Source organism: Mauremys reevesii, linkage group 7 (genome assembly GCF_016161935.1).
Source record: "Mauremys reevesii isolate NIE-2019 linkage group 7, ASM1616193v1, whole genome shotgun sequence".
In the NCBI taxonomy this organism is placed as follows: Eukaryota; Metazoa; Chordata; order Testudines; family Geoemydidae; genus Mauremys; species Mauremys reevesii.
In genome coordinates this window covers 30241134-30262943 of record NC_052629.1, presented here as the reverse complement: position 1 = coordinate 30262943, position 21810 = coordinate 30241134, and the positions used below count along the sequence as shown (strand labels likewise).

Below are 21810 nucleotides of genomic sequence, written 5' to 3'. Positions count from 1 at the left end.
CAGTTTTCACAACATAGGCTCATCCCAGATTCTGGAACAAGCAGAAATGCTCAGTTCGTGGAGTATGTACATAAGCTATACTAAAGACAAACCCACAGTAACTGTATCCAGTTTGTGAGGGACCCCATGGAGCCAGTCTCTAGGAAACAGATAAATGTATGGAAGTTAAGTCCATTAATGGCTGTTAGCCAGGATGGGTAAGGAATAGTGTCCCTAGCCTCTGTTTGTCAGAGGGTGGAGATGGATGGCAGGAGAGTGATCACTTGATCATTACCTGTTGGGTTTACTGCCTCTGGGGCACTTGGCATTGGCCATTGTCGGTAGACAGAATACTGGGCTGGATGGACCTTTGGTTTGACCCAGTATGGCTGTTCTTATGTGCTAACCTAAATGAACCCAAAGTTATGGAGACAGATATGAGTCAAGGAAGCCAGCAGATTATCAGAAACCTGGAAAAATCTCTGACTGGATGGGCTCAGGCGTTTGGTCACAAAATGAGGTGGTTCAAAAGTTTTTTTGATTTTTTTTTTTTAAGCAGAATTTTTTTATTGTTTCTTTCAACAATCAAACACAGCAAGCAGCAAATATTTGGCCACACACTTCTGAAACCCCAAACCATATTCAGGTTTTGGCAGACTAATTTCAGCTTTTCAATTAAAAAAACCACAACAAATTTTGAAGGAAAGCAGACATTGTTCATGATTTTTTTTCTGCTTTTTAAAAACCCCTAATTTTTGATCCAGAAAAAGTTTTGACGGAAAATATTTGTCCAACCCTTTTAATGAGCTTTAGTGCCTTTTAGCACTAGCTGATGCTGAGAACCAGTGATACCTTGTAAAGAAGTTTTCTCAAAACTGGGTTTGTGCTGAGATGCAGAAGGTTTATTTTTCCCAGGGCCACCTGTGGGGGGGGGCAAAAGTGGGGCAATTTGCGCCGGGCCCCGCAGGGGCCCCCACGAGAATATAGTATTGTATAGTATTTCCATTTTTTTTATGGAAGGGGCCCCCAAAATTGCTTTGCCCCAGGCTCCCTGAATCCTCTGGGCGGCCCTGGGCAATTAATATGATTAGGGGGCTGGGGCACATGACTTGTGAGGAGAGGCTGAGGGAACTGGGCTTATAGTTAGCCTGCAGAAAAGAAGAGTGAGGGGGGCTTTGACAGCAGCCTTCAACTACCTTAACATGGGTTCCAAAGAGGATGGAGCTAGGCAGTTCTCAGTGGTGGCAGATGACACAACAAGGAGCAATGGTCTCAAATTGCAGTGAGGGGAGGTCTAGGTTGGATATTAGGAAAAACTATTTCACTGGGAGGGTGGTGAAGCACAGGAAAGGGTTACCTAGGGAGGTGGTGGAATCTCCTTCCTTAGAGGTTTTTAAGGCCCGGCTTGATAAAGCCCTGGCTGGGATGATTTAGTTGAGGTTGGTCCTGCTTTGAGCAGGATATTGGACTAGATGACTTCCTGAGGTCTCTTCCAACTCTAATCTTCTGAGATTCTAGTTTCACTTTCAAGGTTCTTGTGCACTAGCACAACACAGCAACGCTTGAATTGGCATAGCCAACTCGGGCAGGCAGAATAACCTTTAGTGCCCCTACATGGAGCCATAGAGCTGGTTTTGTGAAGGCTTGTTCTTTGTTCCGCCACAGAAGATCACGTCCACCTCCAAGTTCTACTAAGAACCTAGATTTGCTCAATCCTGACCCTAAACCTCAGTCTGTTGGTCTGTCTCTTTTCCATCGTTTCCTAACCAGCCTGTTCTGTACTGCCTCCCCCCCATCCCAGTCAACCTGTCCTAACTAGTAGATGTTTTATATATTATAAAATAAAATAGCTATGTGCTATCTTAAGAGTGGGAAAGAGCAGCAACTGATTGTAAAAGGGGTCTGAATCAAGTGAGTCTGTAGAAGGTGCCAGAGGTACTAGAACCGTCCCTGTATGTAACAAATATTAAGTGGAATGTTTCATATCTATACAAAATCAATGTATATTTTTTAAAAATACACTCTTATAATTTTAATGTTTAAAAAAACCTAAGTTTGAGGGCCAATTAGATAGTGTCCCTTTAAAGTTTTTCAGTTTATTATTTACTATTATTATATTTGTATTTTTATAGTGCCTGGAAGCCCTAGTCCTAGACCAGGACCCCATTGTGTTAGGTATTGTACAAACAAATGTAGCCCCTGTCAGCAAATGCTTTGTAGAGACTGTTAAATCCCACTGGGCCCAAAAGATAGGTCTGGTTAAATAAAATATATGATATTCTAAAGGGTTGCTCAAAACTTACTATTAATATTGTACAAGTTTTAATGAATTGTTTGGAATTAAAATATTGCCCTACGATGTTTTCAAACTTGAACACTGCTGCAGTGAGTTAATGCATGAGAATCTGAACATGGAACTGGCTAGAAAATCTCTACAAACAAACTTAAATTGGCTATTTTTTCCCAAGCAGAGCTGAAAGTTAATGTTTGTACATATATTAGGAAATTGGTTTTAAATAATAAATTTTTTAATCTGACAACGTCCTTTTTACAAACTCACTAAATCATAAACTCTAAACTAGTTTCAACTAGATATTTATTATAAGGACCCAATTCTGAAAGCTGTACACATTAATCATATTAAGTTTAGTGGGGGTGATTGCATGCTAAATATTCAAACCATCCAGTTTTTTAAATTTGCACTTACCGGTGACTATGTAGTATATTTCCATGCAAATATTGATGTGTATGTATGGAGGCACCAACACTTATGAAATTATCACAAGTATTGTGATCTTATGAACAGCAAGAGGCGGCTCAGAAATTCATCTTCAACCACCTGCAGCTTCTGCTCTGGCTACTTCTGCTTGGTCCAATTTTGGTTGCTGGGTTTAGTGTGCAGGTGCTAGGTGGTGTTGGTGGCCTGTGATATACAGAATGTCAGACTAGATGATGTGACCCCTTCTGGCCTTAAACTCTGTGACTGTGACCCAGATCCTCATTAACTGAGATAGGAGGGCAGAGAGGATCCTGGCAGGCAGCCCCCTTCTTGCTCCCAGCACAGCAGCTTTCCCCGGAGACTGGGAGGAAGCTGGAGGGCACTGCTGGACCCTGCTGTAGGATGGGGCTGGGAGAGGAGCTTGAGGGGATCATTAGAACTTGCTGGAAAAGTGGCATTTTGTGGTTGCAGTGCTGGAGCCTGCCAAGTGCGTGAAATAGAGGTGCTTATGTTTGTTGTGTGGGTTATGAGGAGTAAGGACAATCCAGTGTATGCAGCATTTTGCCCGTACTGGGGTGTCATGGTTTGGAACCCGCCAGAAGGGGGCTGCAGGACTGAATTGTTCAGGAAAAGAATGCTTCCATCCCAGCTACTTAGTCTACTGTTGCTTGGGGAACTGATATTCCTACAGCAAAAGAAAAACCCTCTTCATCGCTGTAGGCTGCATTTATGCTACAGGGTTATGCCAGCATAGCTATGGCTCTATAGCTATGCTGTTATAAGTTCTCATAGCATAGAGGGTCCTCAGTCTACAGAACGTTATTGCGAGTCACCAAATGGCATTATTGCAAATGGTATTTTGATCTGAATGTGTAGAAGTTAATTCTCAAAGAAATGTTTGTCAGCTGTAATGTAACACTTTCTTGAAGTTGAACATTATCACTAGTAAAATTGGTTCTTTGCCTGAATTTCTCTGTCTAGAAACTGTCTAAGACTTTCTTGAAACTCCTCCTTAGGCACAGAGTTGAAGTCTTTGAATTATGCTCTGAGGACTTCAGTAACTCAGCCAGAGGTTATGGGTATATTACAGGAATGGGTGGGTGAGGGTCTGTGATGTGCAGAGGATCAGATTACATTATCACAAAGGTCCCATCCGGCTTTAAAATCTCTGAAGATTTTGCATGGTGCCAATAAACTAGTCTACTTTTGGTGGCTTACCATCATTGCACTAAAGTACCCTTGAGAAGGAGAGAGGTTTTTTTGTTTTGTAAAAGATGGGCTTTATGTAAAAAAAAAAATTACACTGTTTTAGATCATTTTAAATTCCAGTTTTTCTAGATGACCTATGTAACCTGGATTAGCTTCTGAGCTGTCAAGTTAAGAGGTTGTCATAAGACAAGATGAAGACTTAAAAGAACTCTATGCTTCTGCTGCTAGATTTACAAAAAAAACCCTTAAGAAATTACTGCTTTGGGGGAATCTGAAAGCACCATCATCTGGAGAATCTACATGTTTTCTCTTACTTATACATTTTTTATTTTAAATTATCCCTAATGATACGCCATGCATGTTTCCATTCCATTTTTTATAAATCTCATTCCATGCTTTCCTTTTCAATCATTTTTGCGGTCTTCTCTTTCTAAAGCATAGTCTTAATTGTACCAAAGCCTAAGAAGTTAAGCATGTTTTCCCCACTGATGTTTTTCTGTTACAATTATAGTACTAGGATTATATTTCTGCAAATATTGGGACAAGAAAAATGAATTTTGGAAAATCAGATGTCTGGGAAAAAATTTAGTGACCTTTCGAACAGAAGCTTAAGGTATACTCTTGTACAGTATCAATATGGCATACATGGATTGTAATCCTAAAGCATTCATCTCAACCAGTAATAAAAGAATATAGCAAGAGAAGATACTCAAAACCTTCTTCTCTTTGGTACAGGATTTATTGCTTTAAGTATATTTAAAAGTCCCTGCTTTGCCAGATCCTTCTAAATGATTGTTACAGGATATCTCTGGAAAGACAACAAGAGAGAGTAGCTACCAAAGTATGATCAATATAGGAGATGACAGGTCTGTAAAACCAGATGTCTAAATATATTTGCAGTATAGAAACACTGTTTTGCTTGGGTAACTAAACTTGGTTTATCTTTGTATTCAAAGCCAAAGATAGTGGTAAAGCTTAACTACAACATATACATTCAGTACATGTGGTGTGACAAGGCAACTAAATGACACAATGAACCTGATGCAATACATCACATTTAATTTTTTAAAGAGAAACCACTTAGCTTGCCATTAATTAACCCCCCTGCCCCTGTTTGAAAATGCTCTGAGTTAAGGGATTTTTGTGATGCTGGTGTAGAATAAGTTTGTCTGTGAATATGTATGGTATATAGGGAATAGAAGATAGTGGGCAGTATGACTTGAGAAATATGATCATGCTCTAAAGATGACGTGTCATAATTTGAATGGCAGAAAGAAATTGAACTAGAAGCTTAGTGGGTGGGGTTATTCTTTGAGTTACTGTTTTGGTTGTTTCATTATGCTGTATATTGGTTTCTTCCGTTCCTGAGCAGCTGTCCTCTGAGGATCATATATTCCAAAATTTTATTGTGGCAGTTTCCTTGTTTAGAATAGATATTTGCCATTTCTGTTTGTCATTCATTTGTGGGGAGTTTTATTAATTTAAAACAACTTGGGTGGTGATACTAGAATATCTGACAGTTTGGAAAAGTTCTGACAGGGTTCAATGCCTTCTAAAAATCCCTCCTGTTTGGGGGGAGGGGGATATATGTATATATATGCGTATATATAACTTACATAATGTATATGTTATATAAACCATAACTTATTCACAAGCAAGAATACATTGTGGCAGGTAAGGCTGCAAAACAGGTTCCATTGCAACCCTTGTTCTTATGTGCTTTTCTGAATAATTAATCTTTTGGGATCAAATTTTCCATCTTTGGTTTCTACCCAAAGATGAATTTTCTGCTGAAAGTTTGAAGGGTTGGGGGAGGGGATGTTTAGCTGTTTCAGTTGAAAGACTGAAAAAATACTTTCCTCACTAGAAAAAAAACCAAACATATTTTTTAAGAATCTGACCCAAAACCCACTTAAGTTTGGAAAAAATATGGGAGTATTTCCATTGACTTCAGCAAATCAGGCCCTAATTTAGCTAGAGCAGAAATGGTCAATGTGTGAAATGTGGCACAGTCTTAGCCTTTAATTAAAGCGTGATTTCTCAGGTCTGGGGAGTGTGGAAATTAGATTTCATTTAACAAAATTAAGAATTTCTGAACTTTACATACTGACATGTGGAATGAAAAGCTGTAAAGTGCCCGGTTCAGGACAGATGCACTTATTTGACTGTGCATATAGCCAAGTGTACCTAGATAGTTAGAGCATGTAATATGTGCAAGAACAACTCCAACAGTTTAAAAAAAAAACAACCCAAGGAAATAAATGCATCTCTGAGACCAAGTGATTAAACTAACAAGTCAGGAAATGCAAAATCTGAGGTTCTACAGATAACTTATTTGTCTCCATTATGCATGTATGGTGTATTTTTATTTCTATTATTCTCATTAATGTATAGCTTAGTATATTACTATTTTTGTCAGTAAACATATACCATCAATATACATGATGCAGTAGGGCCGAGTTAACCACTGTTGGGGGGAGCAGGAGAAATCTATATTTTTCTGACAGTGTGATTTATAACTGTTTAACCTCAACATTGCACTAATGCACTTTTTGGAATCAAATGTAATATGTAAGTGACAAAACACTCTGCTTGGGGTATGTAACAGAATCCCAGGAAATCTTTTCCTTAGCACCTTCACCAATTTATCTTTGCACTTTCAGTATATTTCAGATGGGTACTGGGATCCTTTGACCAATCCAACTTTCAGGTCCCTTTACAATTTTCCTAAAGTACTGGAATTAGGGTAAATAGTCTATTTTTAAAGCTGCAAGCCCATGCTTAAAACCTTTAGCAATATTGAATCTACAACATTTAATAATTGTTTTCTCACAGTTGAACTGGCAATGATTATGGACCGTTTATATGGAGGTGTCTGCTATGCTGGCATTGATACGGACCCAGAATTGAAGTACCCAAAAGGTGCTGGCAGAGTGGCTTTCTCCAATCAGCAGAGCTATATTGCTGCTATTAGTGCTCGCTTTGTCCAGCTCCAACATAATGACATTGATAAACGGGTAAGTAAAACAACACAGAATGGAATGGTTGCTGTTGATGATATTGTACAGGAGCTTAAAAAAAAATCTTTTATTTTTTTAAATTGTGTGGGAGGATATTGTAGGCTGTATTCTTGTCTCATATCTGGTAATTCTTTAAAAGCTTACTTGAGGAGCCAAAGCATGATGAAGATGATAGGCCTAAATATCTAGCTTAAGAAACTTCCATGTCAAAAGTGGGAAATAGTTGGGGATACATTTTGGTTTGTTTTTGTTGTTTTGTTTACCTTTTTGAAGGTGAAGCCTGGTAGAATTTCTCTTCAGATGGATGTTCTATTTTCTTGGAGGAACAGTTAGCGTTCTTGGTCAGTGGCTGGGATAGAGCAAGTGGCTTCCCTGGTGTTAGTAGAGAGCTAGGAAATACTGTTAAAATCCCAAAATATGACTGGGTCTGGGAATTCCAAAAGTCAAGAGACAGACCCATGGTCATAGGTGTCACTGAGCTCAAAAGTGTCTTGAGGCTTACTTACCTGTTAGCAAAGCACTATGAGATCTTTGAAAGGAAGTGATAGAAATGCAAATTATTGTTGTTACATTCATATGAAATACTAAGTCACAAATGACAGGGAAAAGCCACATAGTGAATTAGTAAGTTTCTTTTCCGTTGCTGTCTTCGAAGTTCAGACTTGCATGAAATTATTACTTATTTCCCAGGAGACAAATAATTTTTCTGGACCTTCAGACTTCATGTCCAATATAGAATGTTAGTTTTGAGAAGCAAAACCTTACTTCTGAAATTCCTTATTTAAATGGAACAATTTCTTTGCATCATCTCAAGACATCTGAGGACAGATTTTCAGAAACTAAACTGTGTGTGTAACTATGGAGCATTACTGCAGCTGCATATGCAAAAGGCCAGCTAGGTATAGCTATGTGCAATCCTAGTGTGTGCAAATTAGGCACATGTTTTTGAGGACCTAGGACATTCATAATAATTTAACAAAATGCAATGTATGCTGCTGATGCATATAATCATCAAAGATAGGGTGGGTTGTTTTTCTTTTTAGTCTGAGCTGGTTCACACATTGAGGTGTCAAGCTGATGTGTGTGCATATTTAGAAAACTAAAATCACCTGTCCCCATCTTTTCTCAAAACTTGAACTGAAGTTGCGGTTAGGGAAGGGGAAGAGGGGAAAAAAATCACTGTTTTTTTTTTTCCCCATGTGCCTCTACATTTCCAGGTTTCAGCCACAACAAGTGGTAGACATACCGATTTAGACCATTTCCATAGTATTTCTAATTGGGGAATACAGGAAATCTTACCAGAAAGACTTTTATGTCAAAAGTCACAGACCAAAGTGGTTCAGATCAGATTTTAAACTTCTGATTTGTAACCAAGTTTTGGAATCCTTTGAGGTTTTTCCCATCGCTAATTAATAACACCTATTTAAAACACATTATTATTATTATTATTATTATTATTATTATTTATTAAACTTAAAGATACAGCTGCCAAATGGGGCCAGCTCACATCAGTTCCACAAGCCAATACTTCTCCCTGTTGGCTGCTCCAGAATCTGAGCTTCTGTTTAAATATTGCCTCTACCTTGCATAATTGTGAAAATACTGTTCAGTTCCCACCCCTCCTTTTTTTTTTTTTTTTTTTTTTTTTTGGAAGGTGAACCAAATACAGTTATCCCTAATTCTGCAGATAGCCTGAAATAATAGTGCTTGAGAGAAGATACAGACTGCCCCTGTTCACAACCTTTAAATGTTAGCTCTAAAACCTAGTAATGATATTCAAATTCCTTAATTATTATTGCATAACTCATACATGATAATTAAAATTGTATACTACTGACCAAAGCATGCAGGGAAGAAGAGATGATATCATATTATGAAGATTTGCACAACTTACTATGGGTGGCATCTCATTCTGGTAATGAGTGGGCAGATGTAGATGGAGTTTGGGAGATTACCTCAAATTTTTTTTCTATTTTGACCTCTGATCAGAGAGGCACCAAGAACAATAAAAGAAAACCAAAGTGCATAGAGTATTGTTTTACACAAAGTTCCTAACACTAGCAGTAGTGAGTCTGACATGTAGGATGGCACTCTGCACCAACTTGTTACAGGAAGTACTACTAGTACAATCTAACTTCTCAACAACAAGAAAAGTTATAGCTATTCCAGATAGTAGTGCAATGTAATTCACTAAGATAACTTTACTTCAAAGAATAAAATTAATTACTCAAGATAAATCAGAGTAAAATTTACGCTTCTTTGAATTACTAAGTTGCCTTTGCATAACTTTATCTCCTGTTTAACTTAATATTTAATATTTCTTGAATATTTTACTTTCATACCTGAAAGCTGACATATTTAAGCATAGCTATTGCAGTCTTATTTTTCCTGATTCATAAAGTTGTCTGAGAATGACAACTATGCAGCTAGAACAAAATTATTTATAAGAAAAAACATATGTAGCTTGTACTTGTTTAGCTCTATTTCAGGGGTAAAGTGATGTGCCGAGTCTTCATTTATTCACTCTAATTTAAGGTTTGGTGTGCCAGTAATACATTTTAACGTTTTTAGAAAGTCTCTTTCTATAAGTCTATAATATATAACTAAACAATTGTTGTATGTAAAGTAAAGAAGGTTTTAAAAATGTTTAAGAAGCTTCATTTAAAATTAAATTAAAATGCAGAGCCCACTGGACTGGTGGCCAGGACCCGGGCAGTGTGAGTGCTGCTGAAAATCAGCTCGTGCCATAGGTTGCCTACCCCTGCTCTATCTTAATATATTTAAAACTATTAAAAAATATCCTACTTTCTAAATGACACTGTAGAAGCATATGCCATCAAAAAATAGAGAAGAAATTGTTACCTTTTTCCCCCGATTTCCTATTAAATTAGTCTTGAATTCAGCCCTTGAGTGCATGGCTGATTTATTAAGGTTTGCAAATAGGACTCAGAGGACATTACTGGGAGATCAGTCACGTTATCAAAATAATTTATTATTAATAGTTGTTAATAACGGTAGTGCCTAGGAGCCCTAGTCATGGACCAAGGCTTCATTGTGCTAGGTGCTGTTCAAACAGGACAAAAAGACAGTCCCTCCCCAAAGAGGTTACAATCTAAGGACCTGTCTACACCAACATTCGCACACTGGGGTGTGAATCTATCCAGCACTAGCATGCTACAAGCTAAGTGTCTCTTTGGACCTTGCTGAGGTGCATTAACAGTTTGTTAGTGTGCTTTGATCTTTGAAACTGTGCTAGATCAAAGCATTCTAACAAACTGTTAATGCACCTCAGCAAGGTCCACACAGACCGTATGCAGCACACTAGTCCAGGATAGATTCAAATCCTTAGCTTGCCGTGAACACAAAAAGTGTTCACGTAGACAAGCCCTAAGTAGAAGACAAGACACAACAGATGGATACGGGCAGACAGGGCAGTCTTTCAGTCACCCTTGTTCTTAAAATTAAATCTCTTGTTTCTTCTTTCAAAGAAATGTGAGACGACAGAAACTTTGACGTGATTGAAGTTTGATTTCATTTCCATATTTGTTATAAGTAAGCATGTTTATGGTACCATTTGTCCCAGAAGAGAACAAATGCTCCGGCTTTCACTTACAGCATTTGGACATGTACTCATAAAATATAAACAGAACATTTGCATCTGCTGATGCAATTTAGGCCTTGGCTACACTGGCGCTTTACAGCACTGCAACTTTCTCGCTCAGGGGTGTGAAAAAACACACCCCTGAGTGCAGCAAGTTACAGCGCTGTAAAGCGCCAGTGTAAACAGTGCCCCAGCGCTGGGAGCGCGGCTCTCAGCGCTGTAAGCTAATCCCCACGGGGAGGTGGAGTACCTGCAGCGCTGGGAGAGCTCTCTCGCAGCGCTGGCGCCGCGACCACACTCACACTTCAAAGCGCTGCCGTGGGAGCGCTCCCGCGGCAGCGCTGTACAGCTGCAAGTGTGGCCGTACCCTTAGTAATTTCACATCAATATAGAGGCTGTAGGGGTGTCACTGTTTGAATGTGTACATGCATCAGAATTTAGGTCTGCATTTCTCTCTGGTTATTTCTGAGACATGCACATAGTGGCCTAATGGGGAAGATATTCTTTTTTTCCCTAGTCATTTCTTAAATGATGAACCTGCATAACTTCAGCAAACAAATATATTAAACAGTGAAAAACATACATTTTCTACCCCTTTCTCTCACCTTGTCTGTGCCTATTGTAACCCAGCACTCCTCACCATGACTTTGTTCCTTATCGCCCACTTTCTGTCATCCCAGTGGTTTACGCTCATCCATCCCAAAAAACAAAACCAACCCATAACTTACTATATGTTTGACAAAAATAAGCTTCCTGTTAATGTAACAGAGCCATTTAGGTGTGTACAGACATACTTGAGTAACCATATGAATTTATTACTGTAATAATTGTCCTCCCTTTCCCCTCATTTATATTACATGTTAAACTCTCTTGTGCCTTTATAACTGAATTATAACCTCTTAGTGACCGGGACCATGTGTTTTTATTTGTTCTTTCAAATGCCTAGTAGACTTCTGCCCAATGTATAAATAAATTATACCAAAGATATATGGGTAGTATTATCCCAAAATAATGTTATCAGAATTGATTTAAACAAAAATCTTTCTAACTTAACCTCAAACTCCAGTCTACATCATGGATCGAACTGATTAGAAATGAAGAAAAGGCTTGCATGTTTATTCCAGCACAGTTGCCTTATTTTTCTTTTTCATAAGGCAGATGAATTTAGTTGAAAATGCTTAGTTGTCCGGTGAAACTTATCTAACCACAAAAAATGAGAACCTATACATCCACAAGAGCTGTGTTTCTTTTTTAATGCATCTGACAGGTGTCTTGACTTCTTGAATATGTGAATCTATAGGAGTTTACAAAATGAGTACACAGTGTAGAAAATCCTACTGTGTAATTTCCAGGGCATAGTAATCCACCACAAAAATACCTATGCTGTCTTTTGTTCATATTTGATACTCAAATCAAGGTGATTACCTTCTCAGTGAGAAGCAGTCGAAGCCTGGGTTTATTTTCCAGGGTTACTGAAAGCTACTTAATGAACTGTGCCGCTTATGATAAGATCCTAAAGTGGGTGAACCTCAAAAGTTGAAATTGACTCTCTCAAATAAATGGGTTTTGTGGTTTTATGTTTTGGGTTTTTAAATACTTGTCAAAGTACTAATTCCTGCTTTGGCGTCAACATCTATACACTTAAAAAAATAAAATAAAATGAAAAATTAAAATTCCTGACTTCAGAATGTGTTGCTCTTGAGCTGCAGTATGTTTAGTTGAACAAGCAATTGTAGACTTTTTGGCAGATATAAGGTATTAAACACTAGTGCTATAATAATTTGAAATTTATACTATACTGTAGAATCTCAGAGTTACAAACACCTCGGGAATGGAGGTTGTTCATAACTCTGAACAAAACATTATGGTTGTTCTTTCAAAAGTTTACAAGTGAACATTGACTTAATACAGCTTTGAAGTTTTACGATGTAGCAGAAAAATGCTGCTTTCCCTTTACTTTTTATTAGTTTATGTTTAACACTGTACTGTACTGTCTCTCTCTCTCTCTCTCTCTCTCTCACTCTCACTCTCACTTCTGGTTCCAAATGAGGTGTGTGGTTGATGGGTCAGTTTGTAACTCTGGTGTTCATAACTTTGAGGTTCTACTGTACTGTGTAACTTGACAGAGCTAATATCTGAAAAGCTTAAATTTCAATTTCTGACTTAAAGACAAGGTGGGGAGGTAATATCTTTTATTGGACCAACTTCTGTTGGTGAGAAAAACAAGCTTTTGAGCTTACACAGAGCTCAAGAAGAAGGAGCTGAAGCAGAGCTCTGTGTAAGCTTGAAAGCTTGTCTCTCTCACCAATAGAAATTGGTCCAATAAAAGATATTACCTCACCCGCTTTGTGTCTCTAATGTCCTGGAACCAACAGAGCTACAACTATACTGCATAATTTCTGACTTAGGTTTTTAAAATTGTAACCATGGAGGTAAACTTTTGAAGTTCAATAGTAAGAATAAAATATAAAGCTTCTAGTCTGCAAATGAAAGGAAAATTCAGTGTTAAATCTGACTCATGCTCCTTTGTCATAAATGCACTGTATAAATGTTAGGCTCAGAATATAATTACTTTGACATTGAGTCATTGTAGATTTAACTTAAACATATTACTTTAGTGCTTTGTGAGGGAAAATAGGGCATAGCAAGGCTGAGGAAAATGACAATAATTCTAATGGTATTTTTAGCAATGATGCCAAGTTAACATTTAAGATGTGAAGCTACTTTTTAAATTGTCCAGTAGTTTAGTTTGCTTCTTGATCCAAATTGAGTTTTTCTAGGTCACTGGAATTGAAGGAAAATCTTGTTAGTGCAATAAATGTGGTCTGTTGTAAAGGATATGATTGTAGCTACACATTTGAAAATAAACTTCAAAAAGTAGGAGTTCTCGAAATGAGCTGGATTTTAGTGCCTTGTGTGTGTATAGAGAGAGCTTTTTCTGGAGGGAGGGGGATTTTACTTATCCATCTTGGAGGGGCGGGGTGTCAGTTTATAAATGAACCAGCTTATGATCGAGTATATACGAGTTCATATTTAAGATAAATCCAAAGGGCTTTTTGGTACTAAAAAAATAACCTTTTAAAGCAAAGCTATATCAAAGTAATCATGCAAATATATACAGGGAATACTATGATGATGAAATTCAAAATTAGAGGACAGTATGCTAAACCACTTTGGCACTCACCAGAGCTAAGAGAAATCTTCCTTTTCCACCCCAATTCTTGATCAAAATATATTGCTAAATCCCAAGGTAAATAGCTTGATGGTAACGTGTAATAACTGTGGCTATAATCCAAGGTTACCCATCAGCAGGAAAATATTTAGGGTATATGCAGCTTTGAAATGGTCACTTTCTTAATAGCAAAGCTTTTATAACTTATCTCAAACTGTGTGAAATGTAATATTTGGTCATAAAGTAAAAACAGAATCTTCCCACTAATGCAGAAATAGATCCATGAATTGTTTGTATCCTTTGCCTGTAAAGGATAATATTTCTTTAACACAGAAACTATATTGTTTTCTCACTTAAATGTTCTCATGAAAGTCACTTTCAAAAACAAGATCTAATAATCTATATGTTCTTATATAGAACAGGGGGAATATATTACCCTCATTACTGTGTGGTTGGCTTTTGTTGGTGGTTTTGTTTCTATTTTTCACTCTTCCTTCCACCTCCACCCTCTGCTTCTTTTACCATGCTTACATGGTATGTACCTAGGCAGCTGGGAAGGGATTCCTATGTACTGAAATGCCACAACTGCTAGATCATAATGTAGATGCGGTTTATGCTGCACTGCCATGAGTAAGATGGGCAGCAGGGGTCAGCACGAGAGAGAACCAATATCTTGCAAAACACTGAACACAGAGAAGCTGTTAGGAACAGTTAGAATCTGCCTTTAGGGTTGTCAATCATCCGGATTGGCCAGGAGTCTCCTGGAATTGGAATCAATCTCCCGGTTGCTATTTAAACCAATCCGGGAGATTTTAATAGGCCGCTAAAAGTCCAGCCAGCAGCTCAGTGGGGCTAAGGCAGGCTCCTTGTCTGCCCTGACTCCACATGGCTGCCAGAAGTGGCTGGCATATCTGGCTCCTGCGTGCTGCCTCCGCCCCAAACGCTGCCTCCGCAGGTCGCATTGGTCAGGAACCGCAGCCAATGGGAGCTGTGAGGGTGGTGCCTGCAGACAGGGGCAGCGTGCAGAGCCGCTTTGCCACTCCTGAGCCTAGGAGCCAGTCGCTTCTGGGAGTCGTCCGAGGTAAGTGCTGCCTGGCTGGAGCCTGCATCCCATCCTGCACCCCTGCCCCAGGTCCGAACCTGCTCCCACACCCTAACTCCCTCCAAGAGCCTGAACCCCATCCTGCACACCACCCCTCTGCCCCAGCCCTGAGCTCTCTCCTGCACCCAAATTCCCTCCCAGAGCCCACACCCTTAGCCTCCTCCTGTACCCCTACCCCAGTCCAGTGAAAGTGAGTGAGGGTGGGGGAGAGTGAGTGATGGAGTGAGAGGGGGTGGGGCCTCAGAGAAGGGGCGTGGCAGGGCAAGGGTGGTTGGGTTTGTGGGATTAGACAGTTGGCAACACTATCTGTCCTGGTTACATGTGCTGCTTTTGTGATAGCGTCCAGCAATATTGAGCTTCTGCCAGAATTAAAGGCTTGAGTGGGACCACTATAGGCTGCATATTGTATAGCCATTTCTAGATCTCTATCAGTTGGTTTAGGTAGTTAGATTTCTTTAAAATGTGCCCATCCACAGCTCTGGGAGCACATGCAGAATATTAGCACACATGTTCCTCTCCAGTAGATTACAATCCAACAATTGAAATAACTCAAAAACCTCTATTCTCAACACCTCCCATAATTAAACCAATATCCACAAATTAATGTACAAGAACATCCCAAACTAAAAACTTCCACAAATCCCCAATCCCACCTTCTCTAGAAACTGTATGAAAACTGATGGGCTTTGCAATGTAACCAAAAGGTCATCAAATTCAAGCTCTGGCTCTCTCACTAAGAGTACCCTACCAGCAGCCACCTCCTATACCCTCTACAAGAGGATAGTCTGCTCAAGGCCCTCAGCTGATGTCAACTGTTAAAGCCCATTTGCACCCTACAAAATAATAGAGAAATAAATATCTTTCTGCCTTGCACCTTTAATTCTTTTGTTGCTCAAGAGTGTCCCTGATTCCTTTTGGTCACAGAGATTATTAAAGTATATGGCAAACTGGGACCAGTTAGCATGGCATCCTTCGGGACCTACAGTACCATGGGTGCATTCAGACTTCCATTTTTTGAAAATTTCTAGAGTTAATAGTTGAGATAGTGACTCTTCCAAACATTGTACAAATTGTGATAATGCATTTAAACTTTTATTGTTGGTGTTCTGTTTTATGGTAATTGTACTTGTCTAATCATCCCTGCTTTCCATTTGGTACAAGAATTTACTCAAACAGCTGTGGTTCAACAATAGAAGTTAACTTTTTCCTGCTCCTTAACTCTGATGTGCATCCACACACCTGGATGCTTTTGCACCCAGAAGCAGAAATTCTGAGAGAGAGAGACACTAGTTTCACACATTTCCATCTTAGTTGAAAGCAGGAATTATGGAAAGCTATCAAAGCAAATTTCTTCATGAGATTTCCTGCCAAATTTTCACCAAAGTGGGTTTTAATAAGCATCTCAACCACAAAACCTTTGGAGGTTCAACGAGCATAACTTGAAAGGCATTAATGGGATCTCAAAAGGATAAATCAAAATACTGTTCCTTTAACCAGCATTTGAATGAACTATGTAAAGCATTTGCCTTTCCTATAGTAATTTTTCTTTTCCCATTACAGGTGGAAGTGAAGCCATATGTGTTGGATGATCAGATGTGTGATGAATGCCAGGGCACTCGCTGTGGTGGAAAATTTGCTCCATTCTTCTGTGCCAATGTTACCTGTTTGCAGTATTACTGTGAATACTGCTGGGCAAGCATACACTCTCGTGCTGGGCGAGAGTTCCACAAACCACTGGTGAAGGAGGGAGGTGACCGGCCACGCCACGTTCCATTCCGCTGGAGCTGAACCCTATGCTTAAACCCAGCAGCAAGTACTGGAGTAGATAAAATCGAGGGGAAAAGAAGAGAACGCTGCCTCAGGGCTTAGTATTCTGGAAATCTGTGCATTTGTCCTCGACTTTAATGAAGATATGGGTCTTTTTATTACTATTATTATTATTTACAGTCACATTACTGAACTCAGTGTCCAGTATAATACAAACCGGCAGAGTGTAACTGTACTGATTTTGCACTTTGATTCACACAAACATCTGCTTGGTACCTTAATTTCCTACATAAGACTTGTCACTAGTGACATTACGTAGACTGCCATTCTCATCAGCCACCACTGGGTTGATGTGTATGTGATGAAGATTTTTTATTATAATTATTATTTTTATTTTTGAACTGGAGCATGCACTTATTTTCAGAAACTTAGACTTGCCCCTAGCAGATGACTTACCAAAGGTAATACTCACAAATAGGTGGCAGATGTAGCAAAAACTTAAACAGAAATTCAGCAATCATTAGTTTGGGTCATTTAGAGGTAGGAATAACCCTTAAAGAAAATAAGCCTTTAGTTGCTCTCCATTTTGACTTGTAAGGATGATACCTCATAAGCTGGATCAGATTTTTTTTTCTCTGTTTTGCTGAGGGTTTTTTGTTTTGTTTTTTAGGTCTTAGTGTTATGTAAATGTATGCTGCAATAGCTTTTGCTGCTATTAAAATGGTATCACTAATACCATAATACTCTATTCAGGCTAGGGTATCAATTTAAAAAAAAATGAATATGTGATTAAAAATAGAGTGGTGGCTGCTGAAAGGAGATCAGTATAGCATACAGAAAGCTTCCAAGGAAGGTCAATATTTTTGACTGCATGTTTACTTAATCAGGTTGCTGCATGCAATAAATTTTATATATGTCTAATATAAAAGCTGCCCACAATGCACAAATTAAGAATCTATGTAAGCTACAAAATACTGAGTAAAGGAAAAAATGATTACTGACTGGAGGAAGGCATGCCTCCGTAAATGTAATGCTTCTGAAATTAGGATCAGCCCATTACAGAATGACCTATATTACAGCAAATATAAAAAGTAGATGTAGGATATCCTTAAAACAAATTTGTGGATGGTAGATGAAGTACTTTGCGGTGCTCTGTTATATATTGTGCAATTTATTTTATATAGTAAAGTGATTATGTCTAGTACTGTGATCAAACTTAACTGTTAAAGCCTCATATCCAACATTAACACATTTTTGACCGTTTATAATAGGCATATAAACAAAAACATGAGCTCTTATTTACAATCTCTCTCCTAATGCTTGCACCATTTATGTAGCTGCAGACCTTGTCCAGAGAACCAAAGAGCTCATACTAGCTTACATACACTATCATTTAGATAGACTGTCAAGCTGAGAAACTAGGCACATTTTTAAGAAAGTTAGGAAAAAGTAGGGTGCTAAAGAAATGTCTGCACACAAGTTAATATGAGATGTCTGCTTTCTGGGTATGGCGTTAACTCTTTGATCCCTGGATGTATCCTGTGATGCTTGAATACAATTAAGACCTGCTAACACAGTAGACATTTATTTAGCATGTCCTATGGGACTGTAGATAATAGCATAAAAACACACTTGGTGTACTTATGATTGTGAGACTGTGTACACTGTTCCCCTCCTCCCTCCTTTGTTTTGCAGTTTTGGGGACAATCTGACTGGATATGACACCGCATAGTAGATTTAAATGTTCTGGGTTTTGTTTGTTGTGATGTCCTTGTTTGTGTCTAATTTAGTACGTTTTTTTTGTCAACGTGTAGTTGCAATTATTGGCTTTGAAAGAAACTTTTCTGTTTTTGAAAAAAGAAAAATAGTTTTTTACTGGTTTAAAATGCTTATTATAATTATCCCTTTCAAGGTTACTTCTGGGCTTTTTGGTGATATTGTGTTTTCAAGCCCAGATGTCTTTTTTTTTCATCTGTAAAAGACATTTTGTTATGCACTACTTTTTGTATCTAGACAGTTTTCAACAGTCGGCCAATGATTTTTTTTAAAGAAAAAGGCATGCTTTCTGACTGACATGATCTTTTGCAATACCTCAATTTTGAAATATAGGAAAGAAAATGATATTTTCTAAGTAAGTTTATTCAGAAAAATATATATTAATTTAATTCTGCAAGTAAATGATTTAACAGATGGGTAACTTTATTTTTTTCATGCTTATTTGCGTTTTTTGAAAATGAAGACGTTAAAGCTTTATAACTGTAATATTAAAGATCATAGCTAACCTACAGAAATCTACCTAATTATGTGAAATAAGTAAACCTTTTTGAAGAAATTCCCCTCTTTCATGTAGACACACACCCCAGAGAGAGAGACAGACAGATGATGTACAGTACAGCATAAAGTTGGATTAAAACTAAACAACAAAGTTGTCGTAAAGAAAATGTGTAAACACAAACTCCATTTGGTGCTGAAAGTTGTGAATAGAAGGTGAAGAAATATTTTCCCTTAATTTGTATATTTATAATCAAGTGTGATTATGCACGACTGACCAGAATTGTGAGAGTTCTTCTGTTTGTATTTTTTAAAGAGAACTTTTTTAGTTTATTAAATTATAACATGCTCCCTTTTGTTTTGTACATGAATGTGCCCCTGAGTTATTAATGTTCTATTAAGAGGGTCCTTCAAAAAATATTTTTTAAAATAAGGTGTTCTGAACTGCAACTTGATTAAGAAGCCCCTGGGTACAACAGGTCCTATTGTGGCCTTTTCTGTTGTGAGACTTGAACTAGTTGATTTTTTTGAAGGCTAACCTAACCTCGACTATTTGTTGTTATGTGCAATACTGTTTGTACTGTTTGTATATAAAAAAGAAAAATGAAAAGAAAAAAAGGCATAAATCTTTATTGCAGATTTATTTTCATTGCAGACTTTAGACATTGTGATTCACTAAGATCATTTTTCTACTGTCAAATATGTACCTTTTCTTCATGCTGGTATATTTTCAATAGTAATGTAGCCTTTGTACTGAGACAAATTTTCATTGTTATTTTTAGAAAGATTTTTTGCTAAGAAAAGAATTAAACATATTTACATATTTTTCATTTTTATTTCATATTTTCTTTAAGGAGTGCTTTCTCAACCATTAATATAGTTATTTCTGGGAGAGACTTTCATATCTGGTCAATGTCATTAATATTATTTTGTATTTTTACTTGGAATAAATTAATTTTATGATGCTAATTCTTTAAAAGTTTATTTTTTTTCATTTTCAGTTATTTTTGAAGCTAAAACCTTTGTAATATTGTTACTAAAGTGTCTAGTTTTTGAAATGCAAAGCTTTATGTATTAACTTGCTGATGTGGTTTACAATAGTGTGGCAATGATGAAAATGGTTATATAAAGTGATTGGAAAATGTAATGAATAATTGGGCAATAAAATGACAGAATGAAGCAGAAAAATGTGATATTTTGAAAAGCCTTTTCCTTTATCAAAGTGATTTAGGGAAATAATAGGGATGTCACAGTACCAGTTCACTGTCTAGATTTATACAACACCAGTGCCGATGAATGCTATTGCTATTATCATGAACTAAAATCTACTGAAATAATGGGTTTATGACCCTGTCTGTTCAGCATAATGCTCCATTGTTTTTTATCATGAACTTATTTAAATTCTTCTTTCAAACACTGTCTGCAGTTGAATGTCCTAAAATCTGCCCTATCCCCTTTCAATGTGTTCTGCCACCATCTTTATTTATTTATTTGTCCCCTTTCTGAATAGCTTTCCTTCTTTCATAATTTTTCATTGATGACATGGAACAGCCTTAGAAGAAGTAAACATGTTAACACAGGTAACTACATCATTTTCCTGTGGAGTTACCATGTATTATTGGTAGCCACATAGTTAATGCAAAATAATGCATGTAATTTTCTGGTTGCAATGAAGTAACCCATATCACCACTACATGTGACAATTTGTTCAGCTCCTTCATCTTTTTCAATTTTTATTTGCTTTTCTTTTTTGTCTGTCTTTTTAGTCTCTTGCATATATAGCATCCGTGGCTGCCATGAAAGCGTCTCTTCACAGTCTCTTCACCGCTGCTCACCTACCCTTCCCTTTCCCTATTCTCCTGGCAAAACCCACATCCCAGAGCCAGTGACTCTTTACTCTGGTGCCTAAAACAATCCAGATTGAAACTGGTGTTGCGTAAACAGGGCATACAATGACCTTCTCTGGAGAGATCAGTTATTTCAACTGGCTTATTGATGACCTTTCATAACTAATTTATGCTGGTGTGATAGAGGTCACCTATAACTTGTAGAAAGAAACATGTCCAGAGTTGAGCCATTGTGTATATCCTCTGTGTATTCAGTTCCATAAGTAATGTATAGACTAGATCACTAGAATAGTGAGGTAAAATTTAGACTAAAATTAGGTACTACTGGTTGGAATATATACAAATTGCAAATATAAAGGAGTTTAAGGATTGAAGGGGGGAATAAAAGAATTTCTTAAGTGGTACAAAGTTTATGCTTAGATTTCTGCCTACATGCTTGTGTTTTATAGCCTCCTAGCAAGGCATGGGGTAAAATGTATTGCAAATATGCTGTTAGCAAATAACTTGCTGATTTCACTCTCTCTGTTAGAGTAGTTTTTTAAAAAGCGCTTAACTGGGAAAAGCTCCCATGTTAATATTTCAGTATTGTGACATCTCTACTTGCAAGATATGAGTGAAAGATTAGTCACAGATTTGTACAAATGTCTCTTTTGTTTAATCTGGCTTGTATGTAGTTGCTTCTTACACTGGTTTGTATGATGTCAGCTTTTTTTTTTAAAACCAGACACACTTTCTTCTCAATCTCAGCTGCTATAGTGTTCTATCATGCCACAGAGTGTTTTATAGTCATGTTGGTGACTACTCTATACCCCAAATGGGTAGCTGGTCAGGAACTATAATGATCATATAATTCGGGCACATTTAAATTTCTATGGAAACAAAATTTAGCAACAGGTAGAAAACCAGGGTGCTAATATGGGAAAGTCATTTCAGCTATTTTTTCCTGGATGTAGTTCTGTTGGGGTATAAAGTATTAGGTATTTGTAATTTTGCTGTCAAAAAATGGACATAACTTTTAGAGTATTCACAGCTAAGATCTCTGTACTTGTTTTTCAGCTAACTAATTTTAAATGTACTGTAACTTTTATTACATGTTCTCTTGGATTGTTTTCGCTAGTAATCC

General features: G+C 37.6%; 1 protein-coding gene across 11 annotated transcripts in view; it reads left to right on the top strand.

Annotated features, from left to right (window-relative positions):
- Positions 1–16831, top strand: part of CPEB3 (cytoplasmic polyadenylation element binding protein 3) — a 166751-nt gene extending 149920 nt beyond the window's left edge. For all 11 annotated transcript variants that reach the window (XM_039546391.1, XM_039546388.1, XM_039546392.1 and 8 more), the window contains 2 exons: positions 6743–6924; positions 16363–16831. In XM_039546391.1, the coding sequence (XP_039402325.1) occupies positions 6743–6924; positions 16363–16590 (410 nt within the window). In that variant the 3' untranslated portion in view covers positions 16591–16831. The remainder of the gene's footprint in view (positions 1–6742; positions 6925–16362) is intronic.
- The last annotated feature ends 4979 nt before the right edge of the window (positions 16832–21810 follow it).